Raw genomic sequence first — 16,240 nt, 5'->3', positions numbered from 1 at the left:
TCGGAAATCAAAATATGAATATGAATTATATATTTACATTGATGTATCATCATATGCTGATATTTGGTTTCTAAAAGCTTTAGCAGCGAGATGAGCTTTTTCTATAGATAAATATTCACGGCTAAACAAAAAAAAAAATTATTAATATTTGATTTTTATTTTGGTATTGAATAGTTTTTTTTTTTTACTTACACATTTTGGAAAAGAACTGTTCCATCGTGTTGTTGAACTACTAAACCTACAACTGTCATTTTTTATATATTTATTTTAAATCTAATGTTGATTTCTTTGTTTTTTTATGTGAATGGATAATTTTGATTGGTTGAGTTTTGGACTAGCGTTGAAATTTGATTTGTTTATATATAATTACAATTACAATTTTTTTTTATTTAAATAATATATTTTTTAAAACTAAATATTTATTTATAAAAATATTTTTTAAAATAATAAATTAATATATATTTTATAAAATTTTCTTTTTACTAATTGATTTTTTTCTTTTTTGTTTTTTACAAAACACAACTTTTTTTTAAAAAATAAAAAATAAAAAAAATTAAAATTTTTATTTTTTGGTTTTTTAAAATTATTTTTTCTTTTCCGTTTTTCAATCCTTTAAAAATTTTTGTGATGATGAAAGATGGATTCAGCTTTTGTATTAGATTTGATCAAATACACCCCCAGAATTTTCTGAAATATAGAAATTATATATTTATTTAAATAATAATTTAAATCTTTTAAATTATTTAAAATAAAAATATAGGTGGGAAATTTTTTTTTTTTTTTTTTCCAAACCACAAACCACAATGACAATAAAATAAATTTCTTAGCAAAAAAAAGGGGTGAAAAAAAAAATTTTAAATTTTGAAAAAAAAAAAATCTTTAAAAGTTCGAAAAAGAGATATCTTTTTTTTTTTTAAAAATACAAAATTCTACAGCCAAAAAAAATGAATAAATATTATATAATTTAAAATATATTTGTTTATTGATCATATAAATTAAATAATATAATTTTTTTAAAAAAAAAAAATAAAATATATTTAAAAAAGAAAAATTAATAAATCCAACCCACAACGCACACGTATTGAAATATAAAATTAAAACTCTGCATATTAATACATTTATACACATAAAAATAATTTATTTTGAAATAAAAAAAAATAATTAATTATACCCACTTTTACACACATATTGTTATAATTAATTATTTTGGAATAATCAAAATCTATTAAAATTGTTTTGCTTTTGCTTTTTTTATTTTTTTTTTATTTTTTTTTATTTTTTTTTATTTTATTATTTATTTTATTATTTTTTTTTATTGAAATTTTATATAAAATATAATCATGATGATGAAGTTGTTATTTAGACACTATTGTTAACAACTATAATAGTTAGCCAAAGGTAATATTTAATATAGTTTTATGTTATATGGTGTAAAATATTCTTTTATTGTTATTATTTAATTATCCACTTTTTTTTTATTTATTTATTTATCCTTTTTTTGGTAATAAGAGTGTTGAACAGTTTGTGAGTGGATAAATTAATTTATATTATTAATTGATTGTATGTGTGTTTTTAATTTTAATGAGAAAGAGGTCTATGAAAAAAAAATAAAAAAATAAAGATAAAAAAAAAAAAGTTCTAATAAACCCACTATTTTTTTTAAAGTACTACTTTAATTATTAGTTTATGTATTGTTATAATTTCTATCATTAATAATATTTTTATTATTAAAATATATATATTTAATAATACTTTTAAGTAGTTGTAAATAGCAACAATATAGCTATCCAATGTAATTGTTTCTTGTTTATATTCGCTTTAAACAACAAATAACAAAAAGAGAGTTTAGTTATTATTCACCCACTTTTTAAAAAACACACAAAAAAATAAAAATAAAAATGAAAATGAAAATAAAAATAAAAATAAAAATAAAGAAAATAATACAAAGAATTAAACCCAAATGCTATTTAATTTATATTTTATATCGATGATGTTTTTAACAATGATGATGAAACAAAGTTTTTTTTTAAAAGAAATTAGAAATAAAAAAATTAAAATAAAACAAAAAATATAAACAAAAAAATAAAAAAAATTAAAGAATAGTTGGTAAACACATAAAATAATAAAAACAAACTTTTTAACATACCTATTACTAATCCTCTATAACAGTGTTGAAAGTATTTCTTGAATTTTTGTTTTAAATCCTCCAATACTAAAATCTCTTGAAAATAAATAATACAGAAAAAAATTAAAAACTAGAGTATTAATGAATTTATTATTTTGAGGTTTTATTATTTGAAGTCAATTTGACAACAAAATAAAATTTTATTGAAAAAAATAAATAAATTAATTATATTCTCTTTTTTTCTTTAATTAATTAATTAAATTTAATTAAATTAAAAGAAAATATATTTTAATATTATTATACTATTATACAAAGAAAAAAACAATAAAATAAAAATTGTTTATTACTATTATTATTATTATTATTATTATTACACTATTATTTCTTTTTTATTTTTAATTATTTTTAATTATTTATTTAATTGTTTATTAAAAGAAAATTGTTTATTTGATTTTGTACAATTAAAACATTAGAGATTGATTAGTTAGTTATGATTTTAATTGGGGTTATGAATAACAATAATATATATACAAACAAAAATAAATAACAATAATATCTATTAATTGTATAAATATAAAAAGAATATGATTGTGATGAAACAATTAAATAACTTTTTTTTTTTTTTTTTTTTTTTTTTTTTTTTTTTTTAAAAATTTAAATTTTATTTTTTATTTGTTTCAACTACCACTACAACAACAATTATTATTATTTCTCCTACTACTACTACTAATAATATTACAATTATAAATATATGAGGTTAAAAATTTAAAAAATAAATAAATTAAAAAACTAATATAAAAAATTATCATTTTTAGCTTTTAACACCTCACATACTCCCACTAACACGCCCCAAAATAACAAAAAAATATTAATTTCACACATATTTAATTTAAAAAAAAAAAAATATAAATATATTCCAAAATGCTTTTTTTTTAGATTCAACCTGATAAACTTTTTTTTTGATCTAAATTAAAAAAGAATGTGTTGTGTGTATGTGTGTGAGTGATAAAAGATAATATTATTTTTTTATTTTATTATTATTATTTTTATTTCGGTTGATTTATGAAATAATTGACCAAAAAAAAAAAAAATTTTTAAAAGGGAATAGTGGTGAAATAAATATAAAAATAAATTAATCTAAATTTAACAAGGGACGATATTATTGTAATGATGGTGATATTTAACATTGCACAGACATTCCTTTAATCACCGTTGTGTTAAATTATAAACTATTTAATAAATTAAAATGTGAACACAAAATTGTTAAATACTTACTTTTTCAATTTAAATAGTTTATTTTTAGTAGAAAAGGATGGTTCCAAACAGTAGACTAATATATAAATCTATTGTATTTTTTAATAAATAAATTAAAATATTTGGTTATTGTTTGAAATTATCCTTTTCACAATTATAATTTTTTAGGGCGAATTACAATGAAAAAAAAAAAATGAAAAAAAATTGTTTTTTTTTTTTATTTTTTAAAAATAATTTTTTTAAAATTTTTTTTAAATTTTTTTCAAAAATTATTATTTTTTTTTTTTGATTTTTTTCAGTTCATTGATTGCACATAAAGTGTATTATATATATAAATTAAAAGATGTCTCAAATGATTGTAAGATATTCTTTTAAATCTATTACCATACCATATCTATTAACCCTAATACTAATTCATATTTAATTTAAAAAAAAATAAAAAAAATCAACTATTTTCATTAAATAATCAAATTCAAAAAAAAAAAAAACCATTTAAACACAAATATCAATTGTAATTATTAAATATATTTAGAGACCACCAATTGTACTTTTAAAGGAAGGAACAGATACATCTCAAGGTTTACCACAATTAATTAGTAATATAAATGCATGTTGTGCAATTGTTGATACAGTTCGTACAACTTTAGGCCCAAGAGGTATGGATAAATTAGTTTATCAAAGTGAAAGACAAGTTACAATTTCAAATGATGGTGCAACAGTTATGAAACTTTTAGATATTGTTCATCCAGCAGCTCGTACTTTAGTTGATATAGCAAAAAGTCAAGATAGTGAAGTTGGTGATGGTACCACTTCCGTAGTTATTATGGCAGGTGAATTTTTAAAAGCAGCTAAACCATTCTTAGAGGAAGGTATTCACCCACAAATTATTATTAGAGCTTTTAGACAAGCATGCGATTTAGCCAAGCAAAAAATTAAAGAACTCTCCATCGAAATCAAACCAGACAATATGAGAGAATTCCTTGAAAAATGTGCCCAAACTTCAATGAACTCCAAATTAATTGCCTCACACAAACAATTCTTTTCAAAGATGGTCGTCGATGCCGTTCAACTTTTAGATGATAATATCGATTTAGATATGATTGGTATTAAAAAAGAAAGTGGTGGTGGTTTAGGTGATTCACAATTCATTGCCGGTGCTGCCTTCAAGAGAACTTTCTTTTATGCAGGTTTCGAACAACAACCAAAACACATTAAAAATCCAAAAGTTTTATGTCTCAACATCGAATTAGAACTTAAAGCAGAAAAAGATAATGCCGAAATTCGTATTAGTGACCCATCTAAATATCAATCATTAGTCAACGCCGAATGGAAATTATTCTTTGATAAACTTGAAGCTATTCACGCTTCTGGTGCCAACGTTATTCTTTCACGTTTAGCTATTGGTGATTTAGCTACTCAATTCTTTGCCGATAAAAAAATGTTTTGTGCTGGTCGTGTCCCAGAAGATGATGTTCGTCGTGTTTGTAGAGCTACTGGTGCTGCTATTCAAACCACCGTTTCAAATATTATTCCAGAAGTTATTGGTACCTGTGATGTTTTTGAAGAGAAACAAGTTGGTTCAAATCGTTACAATTTATTCACTGGTTGCAGCAAAACTCAAACTGCTACTATCATTCTCCGTGGTGGTGGTGAACAATTTATTGATGAAGCTGAACGTTCACTTCATGACCTCCATATGATGTCAGAGGAGCTCGTAAACATGGATCTGTTGTGCTGGTGCTGGTGCTACTGAAATGGAAGTTAGTAAATATCTCCGGGATAACTCTTCCTCTCAACTGATGGTAAAAACACTTTTAATCAATGCTTTCGCTAAAGCCCTCGAAGTTATTCCAAGACAAATCGCCGATAACGCCGGTTTCGATTCAACTGATATCCTCAATCAATTAAGACAAAAACACGCTCAAGGTCAAAAATGGTTTGGTGTTGATATCACCAATGAAGGTATTTGTGATGCTTATGAAGGCTCAATTTGGGAACCAGCTGTAGTTAAATTAAATTCAGTTGTTGCCGCAACCGAAGCTACTTGTTTAATCTTATCTGTTGATGAAACTGTTCAAAATAATCAATCCGATAAACCACAAGCTGGTCCACAAATTGATCCACGTACTCGTCAAGCTTTAGGTCGTTCAGGTGCTGTTAGTCAAATGCGTGGAAGATAGATCAAAAAAAAAAAAAATACCAAAAAAAATTAAATTATTAAAAAAAAAAAAACTATATTATCCAAATATATAAAAAAAAAATAAAAAAAAAATTTTAAAAAAAAATAGTATATATTCAGTGTATAAATCAATAATATTAATTATTATTATTATTATTATTATTGTTTTATTTTTTATGGTTTTTAATTAATTGATTATTTTTCATTATGATTATTAATATTTCATTTTAATCATAATTTATGTATTTGGTTATCCTTGTAAAATTTTTATTACTATAATTCTTTAAAAACAAAGGCTAAAAAATAATATCAATATAATTACATAAGATTATTATAATATTTTAAATCATCAATAGGATTTTAAATTAAAATAAAATCATTTACTTGATGTAGTTATAATTAACAACATTGTGTTAAAATATTAAAAAAATATTAAAAATAATACTTTGAAAAATAAATTATCATATCTATATATATTTTTATTTATAAATAAATTATTTGACTTTTTTTATCCAAAAACAAATATAGTAATAGATAAAAAAAAACATATCATAAAATTATTAATCGATCAAAAAAAAAAATTAAGATCTTGTAATATTATTAATTTATTTTGTAGTTTATTGCATCCATGCATTTTTTTTAATTGTAAATAGCTTTTTTTTTTTTTGTAGATTATTTCTTAATTTTTAGATTAAAATTAATTTTGGGTGGAAAAAAAAATTAAAATTAATTATACCTTTTTTAAATTTCATATTTGTTTTTAAAAAAATATAAATTAAAAAAATATTTTTAAACATTGTTTATTTTAAACATTTCTTATAAAAAATGGCACTACTGGGTAAGTTTTGATATTTAGACTTTAAATAAATATTTATTATTAATTTTTTTATTAATTATTATATAAATTAAAATAGAAAACTTTAAATTTATAAAAACTATTGATTCAAACATAATCCGAACTATTTGCGACAACAACATAAATATAAACTCTTTTTATGGAAATAATAAAAATTGCTTATTCGCTGGAATAAGGAACCAAACAATTAAAATAAAGAATGGCTCCTATCCAAGATAAAAAAAATAAAAGATAATAAAACTATTTATATTTATTTCTTGTTAATTTGATTTTAAATAAAAAAAAAACCAACTGTTTATTTTATTTTTATTTTTTATACTTTTTATTTTCCCTGTGTTTTATTTCTTTGATAACTTACTCCTCCCTATATATTTTAATATTACCTTAAAATAAAAAAATAAAAATGTTAGTATTTATTATTATTCATAATTTAATAGTTAAAGAGACTCACCTTTTTTTTAAATATTGAAAAATAAATTAAATTTTACAATAATAAAATTATAATAAAAATAAAATAAAATGTACACTTTTTTTAAAAAAATAAATAGAACCTACCAACAAAGTTACCGATTTTTAATGTTTTAATTATTATTTATATTTTTTTTGTTTTAAGAAAAAAATGAATGTTTGGTTATGTTGTGGAAATTATAGTTGAAATTATTTGTTTTTTTTTTTTTTTGTTTTTTTTTTTTTTTTCGATTGGAGCTAAAAGAATTTAATAGTAGCCATTTTCACCATTAGCAAGCATGGAGTAATCTCTGTTTGTTCTTTCTTGTTGATGTGAGTTGTTGTATTGTTGACCTGGTTGAGTTTGTTGTTGATATTGTTGTTGTTGCTGTGGTTGCTGTGGTTGTTGTTGTTGTTGTTGTTGATAATTATCCTGATGGTTGTTGATTTGTGGTGGATGACCATATCCGTCTCTATCATCCCTTTCATGATCTCTTCTTCCTCTGTCTTCACGATGATCTCTTTCACGATGGTCTCTTCTATCACTACCACCACGATGATCTCTTTCACGATATTCTCTTTCGCGATCCCTATCACCCCCACCACGATAATCTCTTTCTCTATCTCTATCTCTATCTCTGTCTCTATCTCTATCTCTATCACGGTCTCTTCTATCTCTATCTCTGTCACGATCTCTATCCCTATCACGATCTCTTTCTCTGTCTCTGTCTCTATCACGGTCTCTATCACGGTCTCTTCTTTCATCCCTACCTCCTCTTTCTCTATCACGGTCTCTTTCGTTACTACCAGCGGCACCTCTCTTTTTCTCTCTTTCTCTTTCTCTTTCTCTTTCTTTTTCTCTTTCCTTTTCTTTTTCTCTTTGCTCTGATAACTCTCTGCCAGAGAATGTTTGATTCACATCAGCACCACCTGCTCTTGTATTACCTAAACCACCTCCAAACTTTCTTGGTTTCCAATTTTTAATAACTCTGCCTCTCTCAATGTCAACTAAAATACGTCTATCATCAATTTTCATTCCATCAGCTTGTTTGTATGCAGCTAACAAAAGATAAAAAAAAAAAAAAAGGTTTTAGTATAAAATAATAAATAAATAATAAATAATGATAAATAAAAAATACCTTTCATATCTCTTTCTCTTTCAAATTCAATGAATGCATAGCCTCTGTGTTTTTGTGGATTCTTTGGATCTTTAACTAAATATATACTTTTAATATTACCAAATTGTGAAAATTCATATTCTAATTTTTTTTGAGTGGTTTGATAGCTTATTCTACTGACAAATATTGTTTTATATGGATCTCCTGTGTGAAGTTCTGGGTGTGAGTATGGATCCCCTATGAAAATAAAATTAAATATGAATATTAGTATTAATACAACCATTATAAACATTTGTAGATTGAATGAAAACCTACAGGATTTTAAATGTTTTGCATTTCTTTCATTGTTTGCATCTTCTTTTGCCTTTCTTTTCTTTTCTCTTTTTTCTGTAGCAGATTCAACAATTTCCCTTTTGAATGGTTCTTCTTTTGATGGATCTTCAAAATATGAAGTATAGGATGATAATCCGGTATAGGGTGGTAAATTCGATGGTTCTGGTGGTGGCAAAAATGGTGGTGGTGGTCTTGGTGTAAACATAATCTTTAAATTTGGTGGAAGAAATGCCATTTTATTTTATTATTATTTTAAATGAATTTTGTTTTAAAAAACAAAATTCGAAAAGTGATTAACCTTTTTTTAAAAATTAAAAATTTAAATAATAATAAAATAAATAGTTGATTTTTTGTGATAAATTAATTGGAAATACCAAAAATTGAAATAAGATTAAAAAAAAAAAAAAAAAAAAAATTTTTAAAAATTTTTAAAAAATTAAAAAAAAAAAAAAAAAAAAAAGTGAAAAAAAAGAAATTTTTTTTTTTTAAATTTAAATAAAAATAATTTTAACAATTTATAGATTTTCAACAATTAAATAAATACTTATTTCTTTATTCTTTGTTTTTTTTTGTTTATCATTGTTGTTTTATTTATTATTCTATATTTATTTATTTGTTTTTATTAAAAAGTATATTTATAGTTTTTATAAAATATGGTTGTGGAATGTTTTTTCTGTTATTACGATATCCACTGATCAAATGATCAAAAGAAACTGTGTGGATTGGATAAAGGGGTTTAATTTTATCTTAGTTTTATCTTAATTTGATTAAAAACTAAAAATTAAAAATTAAAAATAAAAAAAATTTTAAAAAAAAACAATTTTATTTTAATTTATTTTTTTTTTATTTTTTTTAAATTTTTAAAAAACGAAAAAAAAAAAAAAAAAAAAAAAGCTTTATTTATTTTTTACAATCTATATAAACACATTATAAATATATCAATTATAAAATGGCTAGAAAACCTGGATTAGCACCAAAGAAAATTCCATTACAAAAATTAAATAGTACAAATACGTAAGAATCTATATAAATATATAAATATTATATTTATAATAATAATAATAATTATCTAACCTATTATATTCATTAAAATAATATACAGAAATTTTTCAAATAGACAAAAACAATTACAAAGAGCTGAAAAAGAAGCTGAACATAAAAAGAAATTAGAAGAAATGTAAATAATAATTTATTTATTTGTTTTAAATTGTTGATAATAAAAATAACAACTAATCATTCAAATTTAATTTTTTTTAGCCCAGAAGATAATACATCTCATATGTTTTTTTCATACAATGAAGCATTAGCACCACCATATCATATTATTATCGATACCAATTTTATAAATTTTTCAATTTCACATAAATTAGATATAGTTCAAGCATTAATGGATTGTTTATATGCAAAATGTATACCTTATATTTCGGATTGTGTAGCTGCAGAAATTGAAAGATTAGGAACTAAATTCAAAGTAGCATTAAAGTAAATTATCATATCACTAATTATTAGCTAACCTTAAAATAACCATATCAAAAACCAAAAAAAAAATAAAAATTGAAAAACAATAATAAATAATAAAAACAATTATAATAATAATAGTAGAAATTACAAAATAAAAACAATAGGAATAACAACAATAAAAACAATAGCAATAACCATAAAAATAAAAATAAAAAATAATAGCAATAATAATAATAACAATAACAATAACAATAATAATAATAATCAATAATAACAATAATAATCAATAATAATAATATTTTAAATATTTACTAATAATTTTTTTATTTTTTTATTTTTATAGAGTTACTAAAGATCCAAGATTTCAAAGATTACAATGTTCACATAAAGGTACATATGCTGATGATTGTATAATAAATAGAGTTACAATGCATAGAATGTTTATGGTTGCTACATGTGATGCTGATTTAAGAAGACGTATTCGTAAAATACCTGGTGTTCCTATTATTTATTTAAAGGGAAAAAGATATACAGTTGAAAGAATGCCAGAGTTATTATAGTAAATAAAAATATTATTGTAGATACATATTAAATAAAACCAATATTCATCATTATAAATATGATATATATTTTCTTATAACAAACACACACACACACACAATTAACACACATCACACACATCACACACATCACACAGTTATCAGTTACCTAATTACTATTATGGATAGGCTTTTTATTTTCGGAATGATAATAATAAAAACACTTTGGTGTTGGGGGTAAAAAAAAACATGAAGGGTAAAAAATTATAATTGTTATTATTAAAAAAGATTTATTTTTAATTTAATTTAATTTTTTTTTTTTTTAAAAAAGTTAATTTTTTTTTTTTTAATTGAAAAAATTTTTTTATTTTTTTATTTTTTTTCAATTGATTTTTATTTCACTATATCATTTTTATTATTTTACCTAAAAATAATATAAAATTTTGCAACAACATTTTTTTTTTTTTAATTTAAATTTATAGAAACATAAAAAAATGGTATTAACCAGTCTTAGACGTAGACCACTCAGCATTTCATATGTAGCCCAATTGCTTGAAAATAAAGTATTTTCAGAAATTTCGGATCAGGACGATTTAAAGTACTTTACTGTTTGTTTCGTAGAAAGAGAAAATTGCGACAAGTTTGAAGATTCAATTTATGATAACCATGAAAATGACAATTTTATACTTAGAAGATTAATGTTACACAATGACACCAGGGATATTGTCTTAAAGGGTGATAGAGCCTGTATGCTTTCGTTGAAGTGTAAAAATATTTTTAGAAGATCAAATGATGTTTCATCAGTTGTTCCAGAAAAAATATTTGTTCCTTCAAGATTATCTTCTCCAGCCAACCTTGAAAAAAGATACCAAGTCTATTATTATATTTTTAAACATAAAAGAGAATCAATTAATAGACTTTTGATTAGCAGTAGAATCAGTGTTGAGAATGACCACAATCAAACCAACGAAGTTAATAACAATCAAACCAATGAAGTTAACAACAATCAAACCAGTGAAGTCAACACCAATCAAAATAATGATATGATGGACCAAGATAATGAACAAATGGTTCAAGAACCACCAAATATTCCATTTCAATGGTAATAACTATCAAAAAACCAAGAATTATTAATAATTCTTTTAAAATGTAAAACAATTAAATAAAAATATTTTTTCCTGTTCCTTTTTTTTTTAATTTTTTTTTTTTTTTTTAATTTTTTTATCAAATTTGATAAAAAATTAATTTTCATTGCATTGGCAAAAGATACAATGAAAATCATTTTTTTTATTTTTTTTTTATTTTTTTTTTTGTTTTTTTTTTTTCAAATTTTTTAAAATTTTTCATTTTTTTATATTTATATTTCATCAAATATACAGATAAATAATGTCATTAAACATTGAACAAGTTAAAGAGTTCAGTAATAAAACTTGGGAGGAAAGTATTATTCCAACTTTATCAAAATATATCGAAATCCCAAATCAAAGTCCACAATATGATCCAGAATGGGCTACCAATGGTTTAACAGAAAAAGCTGTAGAATTATTAAACAATTGGGTTTTAGAACAAAATGTTAAAGGATTAAAATCAGAAATTAAAAAAATTGAAGGTATTTCACCAATTATTTTCATTACTGTAGAATCTACCAAAACTGAAAACTCAAAAACTGTTTTCTTATATGGACACATGGATAAACAACCACCTTTAACTAGCGAAGTATTTATTTTATTACTATTATTTATTTTTATTATTCACGATATTAATATGGTTTTGAATTTTAGTGGGCTGAAGGTTTACATCCATACAAAGCTGTTATTAAAGATGGTAAATTATATGGTCGTGGTGGTGCTGATGATGGTTATTCAATTTTTGCTTCAGTTATGGCAATTAAAGTAAGTAATAATAATATTTTTCATTGTAAATTTGAACAGTAATTAATTTTAATATTTTTATATTTTTAAAACTATAGGCTCTTCAAGAACAAAATATTTCACATGATCGTTATGTTATTGTTATTGAGGGTTCAGAAGAATCAGGTTCAATTCATTTAACTCAGTATGAATCAAATATTTAGGTAGATTTATTAAATTTTATTAATATTAATATTTAATTTTATTTAATTTTAGATATATTGATAAATATCAAGAAGAAATTGGCACCCCTTCACTTATTGTTTGTTTAGATAGTGGTTGTGGTAACTATGAACAATTATGGATGAGTAAGTAAAAACTATTTTAAATCAAAAAAAATTATTTTGTATTAATTATTTTTTTTAGCCAGCAGTCTTCGTGGTGTTTTAAGTGGTGACCTTACTGTTAAAGTTTTAGATGAAGCTTGTCACAGCGGTTCAGCCTCAGGTATTGTTCCATCATCATTCCGTATTCTTCGTCAAGTTATTGATCGTCTTGAAAACCAAATTACTGGTGAAGTCGATAAAAGACTTCATGTTGAAATTCCAAGCTACAGAATTGACCAAGCCAAGAAATGTGCTGAAGTTTTAGGTGATTTCTACAAAAGCTATTCATGGCACGGTAACACCCAGCCAATTACCACTGATCCAGCTGAATTATTATTAAATAAAACATGGCGTCCAACTGTCTGTACCACTGGTGTTGATGGTATCCCACACATTTCCAATGCTGGTAATGTTATGCGTACTCAAACTACTGTTCAACTTTCAATTCGTCTTCCACCATCATTAACCGTTGATGTTGCTAGCAAGGCTCTTAAAGAAATTCTCGAATCAAACCCACCATATGGTGCTGAAGTTATTTTCAATATTGTTGATGTTGCTGCTGGTTGGGACGCCCCAGCTGTTAAACCATGGTTAGAAAAAGCTCTTGGTGAAGCTTCACAAAACTTCTTTAATAAACCACACGTTTATACTGGTGAAGGTGGTAGCATTCCATTCATGTATGTATAATTTATTACTAATGTTACAATAATAAACGATAAAAACAATACAGAAAATAATTAACCTGTTAAATATACTAATTCCTTACTTTAATTAGGGGTATGCTTGGTGAAAAATTCCCAGAAGCTCAATTCGTCATTACTGGTCTTTTAGGTCCACAATCAAATGCTCACGGTCCAAATGAATTCCTTCACATCGATTTTGGTAAAAAATTATTAAGTTGTGTTGTTTATCTTTTAGATGCCCATGCTAAATACGCCTAAATAAATAATAAAAAATAAATTTAAAATAGATTTTAAAACATCTTTATTTAATCTTTTAAAAACACATTAAAATAAGTTTAATAATGATAATAAAATTGATGTCAATGTTAAAGAAATATATACAATTGAGGCACTGTTTTTCTCATTGTTTTCATCATTGTTTTTGGATCCATTGTCTTTGCTATTGTTACCTTTTTCTGAATTATCATTGTTTGCAAATTCATCACTAACTGAATCACTTTCAGTTGATGCTTCTTCACTTCCAATAGCGGTACCTGTTGAACCTGGTTTTGGTTTTTTAGTGGCTTCAGCATCTTCTCCATAGCTATCATTATATAAACCAGTTCTTGCTGGTAAAGTGAAATTAGTAAAAGCTTCAGCGGCACCTTCACCAGTACATTGAAGTCCTTCTGGCATTTTGCAACCAAATTCAAATTTCAAACAACGTGAATAAAAGCATAATGCTTGTTCTTTACATTTTTTCATAATACAACTATTTTCATTGAGCTCACTGGCATCGTTGATATTGGTTTTAATGGTACAGTCTTTAGCAGAGGCACAGTTTTGGAGAGCTAAATATAATTTTGAACAAGTTGAATCTATATTGAATTTGCTATGGCATGATAAATTGGTTTTGTTACCGTTACATTCACATTCTTCCCACATTGTGTCACAGTCACTTGAGGTTTTACACTTAATATTGAATCTATCGATATCAGCACAAGTCGAAGTAATACCACTGGTAGATGGGCAAAACAATCCATCAGCCATATCACATTCACCATATTGAGAGAAGCATGATTCACCACTTTTCTTTGAAAACATTGGAATACATTTACCCTTTTTATAATCGGTGTATTCATCAACTTTACCACAAACATAACCATGGCAACATTGATCTTCATTGAAAAGACAATCTGAGCCTGGTTGCAATCTAGTTTGACAGGCAATTCCTTTACAGTATCCATGGTGACCACACTCTTCATCCATTGTACAATTTGCACCTTTGTTTAATTTGCATAATCCTTTAGTGCATTTTAATGAACCGTAACATTCTAAATTTTCAGTGCATTTTTCACCAGCACCTAAAAAATGAGCAGCTTTGCAAACTCTAAATTGACCATGGTTAACACAGCTTAAACCAGGACGGCACTGTTGAACGTGTGAGCATGTCTCTAATTCATCCTTTCCCTTTGTGCATTGATTGCTTAAACAATAGAAACCCTTTGCACAAGCACGATTTGAATTACACTGGGCACCTTCTACACCACAATATCTTTGGGTACAAACAGCATAGCTAAACTCTATTAAAAGAGTAAAACTTAATATTACAGCAATAATAGTATATAATAATTTCATTTATTATATTATTATAGTTAAAAATAATTGATTAATAATAATGTTTTAATAATATTTAAATATAAAATTAAAAAAAACTATTTATACTCTTTTTTTTTTTTAATATATTTAAATAAATTAATTTTAATCCAATTAAAAAAATTATAAACAATATTTATAAATTTTAAATTTTCATTACTATTTATAAAAGATTTAATCTTTATAATTCATAACCCTAATAAAAAATTTATTATTTTTTTTCTAAATCTTTTTATAAATAGTAAATTATTTTTTATGTGTTTATAAAAATTATGTGGTGTATAAAAAAAAAAAAAAAGTACGATAGATAATTACACATAAGGTTGATTGATTAAATAACAATGATAGCAATTTTTTATAGAATTAGGGTTTTTTTTTTTTTTATCATTCTCCACTTTAAAAATATTAAACAAATACATGTATTTTATGTTTTGATTGGTCTGATTTATTATTTAAAAAAAAGAAATAATAAAAAATTCAATGTGGTAAAAATTAAATTGTGTGTGGTGTGGTTTGATCTTTAGAAAAAAAATAAAATAAAATAAATACATATATTTAAATTTAAATATAATTTATATATAAATAAATATATATAATTTTACAAGATTTTTATTTATGAAGGGTTATTTATATAAACATTTTTAAATGTTATAATTGAATGTTATATTATTTGCGTTGACTATAGTGATGATGGTTGTGTAGTGATTTATTGTATGTAAAGAGTTTATAGGTATGAAGTATTTGAAATGTAGTAATGATATTGATATTATTATTACTATTATTATTATATTATATTAAAGTTTTTATTGTTCTGTCATAATTCTAAAAAATAATGAATTAATTTGTTCAATTTTTTGGAAATCATCTTCTTTGTCTGTTTGATATTGAAGATTTACTGTATCATTTGTAACTTTTAAAACTACTTTGCTTTCAATATGTCTAAATTTAAATACAAATCTTGTCTAAATAGATATTGGTAAAAAAATAGATTAGTAAATAATTTCTTTGTTTTGTTTTGTTTTTTTTTGATTTAAAATTTAAAATACTCTTTTTGGATCTTGTCTATATAATTGTTCTGATTTATCGTAAAACTCTTCCCAATCGTTTATGTACATCTCTTCTTTTTTATATTTTTATAAAAGAAATTTTATAAATATTTTATAATTAAAAATGAAAAAAATAAAAAATAATTAAAAAAAAAATTTAAAAAAAATTACAAAAAAAAATATTTATAAAAAATAAAAAAAAAAATAAAAAAATGATGATGGTGATGAAATTTATTAATGTGAGAATAAATATTTTTGATATTAAAAGAAAAGAAAAAAAGATATACATATTACATCTAAATATACATATATCTTTTTATTTATTTTT

The 16,240-nt window shown here is 23.1% G+C and overlaps 7 protein-coding genes across 7 annotated transcripts; 4 read left to right on the top strand and 3 right to left on the bottom strand.

Moving 5' to 3' along the window:
* The first annotated feature begins 3,688 nt into the window (after nucleotides 1–3,688).
* DICPUDRAFT_94043 (molecular chaperone) lies at nucleotides 3,689–5,562 on the top strand. The gene is made up of 3 exons (XM_003285832.1): nucleotides 3,689–3,737; nucleotides 3,912–5,110; nucleotides 5,145–5,562. Exons 1-3 carry the CDS (start codon nucleotides 3,723–3,725, stop codon nucleotides 5,557–5,559), a joined length of 1,629 nt encoding a protein of 542 aa, XP_003285880.1. The 5' UTR covers nucleotides 3,689–3,722; the 3' UTR covers nucleotides 5,560–5,562.
* A 1,567-nt stretch (nucleotides 5,563–7,129) lies between these two features.
* DICPUDRAFT_76792 (uncharacterized protein) lies at nucleotides 7,130–8,547 on the bottom strand (the record flags this gene model as incomplete). Its single annotated transcript, XM_003285813.1, has 3 exons — nucleotides 7,130–7,920; nucleotides 8,001–8,216; nucleotides 8,295–8,547. 3 exons carry the CDS (start codon nucleotides 8,545–8,547, stop codon nucleotides 7,130–7,132), a joined length of 1,260 nt encoding a protein of 419 aa, XP_003285861.1.
* A 714-nt stretch (nucleotides 8,548–9,261) lies between these two features.
* On the top strand, nucleotides 9,262–10,333 carry DICPUDRAFT_86906 (uncharacterized protein; the record flags this gene model as incomplete). The annotated part of the gene is made up of 4 exons (XM_003285831.1): nucleotides 9,262–9,326; nucleotides 9,415–9,489; nucleotides 9,570–9,794; nucleotides 10,117–10,333. The coding sequence occupies 4 exons, from the start codon at nucleotides 9,262–9,264 to the stop codon at nucleotides 10,331–10,333; spliced, it is 582 nt and encodes a 193-aa protein (XP_003285879.1).
* A 393-nt stretch (nucleotides 10,334–10,726) lies between these two features.
* DICPUDRAFT_97198 (uncharacterized protein) lies at nucleotides 10,727–11,509 on the top strand. Its single transcript, XM_003285830.1, has one exon. The coding sequence runs from the start codon at nucleotides 10,807–10,809 to the stop codon at nucleotides 11,416–11,418; it is 612 nt and encodes a 203-aa protein (XP_003285878.1). The 5' UTR covers nucleotides 10,727–10,806; the 3' UTR covers nucleotides 11,419–11,509.
* A 189-nt stretch (nucleotides 11,510–11,698) lies between these two features.
* DICPUDRAFT_53869 (uncharacterized protein) lies at nucleotides 11,699–13,518 on the top strand (the record flags this gene model as incomplete). The annotated part of the gene is made up of 6 exons (XM_003285829.1): nucleotides 11,699–12,028; nucleotides 12,094–12,204; nucleotides 12,282–12,367; nucleotides 12,439–12,530; nucleotides 12,589–13,225; nucleotides 13,324–13,518. 6 exons carry the CDS (start codon nucleotides 11,699–11,701, stop codon nucleotides 13,487–13,489), a joined length of 1,422 nt encoding a protein of 473 aa, XP_003285877.1. The 3' UTR covers nucleotides 13,490–13,518.
* Nucleotides 13,519–13,555: 37 nt separating this feature from the next.
* On the bottom strand, nucleotides 13,556–14,848 carry DICPUDRAFT_76788 (uncharacterized protein; the record flags this gene model as incomplete). Its single annotated transcript, XM_003285812.1, has 1 exon — nucleotides 13,556–14,848. One exon carries the CDS (start codon nucleotides 14,846–14,848, stop codon nucleotides 13,556–13,558), a length of 1,293 nt encoding a protein of 430 aa, XP_003285860.1.
* Nucleotides 14,849–15,669: 821 nt separating this feature from the next.
* On the bottom strand, nucleotides 15,670–15,981 carry DICPUDRAFT_30027 (signal recognition particle 9 kDa subunit; the record flags this gene model as incomplete). Its single annotated transcript, XM_003285811.1, has 2 exons — nucleotides 15,670–15,828; nucleotides 15,913–15,981. The coding sequence occupies 2 exons, from the start codon at nucleotides 15,979–15,981 to the stop codon at nucleotides 15,670–15,672; spliced, it is 228 nt and encodes a 75-aa protein (XP_003285859.1).
* Nucleotides 15,982–16,240: the final 259 nt, after the last annotated feature.

This window comes from Dictyostelium purpureum, assembly GCF_000190715.1.
Source record: "Dictyostelium purpureum unplaced genomic scaffold DICPUscaffold_55, whole genome shotgun sequence".
In the NCBI taxonomy this organism is placed as follows: domain Eukaryota; phylum Evosea; class Eumycetozoa; order Dictyosteliales; family Dictyosteliaceae; genus Dictyostelium; species Dictyostelium purpureum.
Note: the sequence above shows the minus strand (reverse complement) of the source record. Positions and strands in the feature narration are given on the sequence as shown.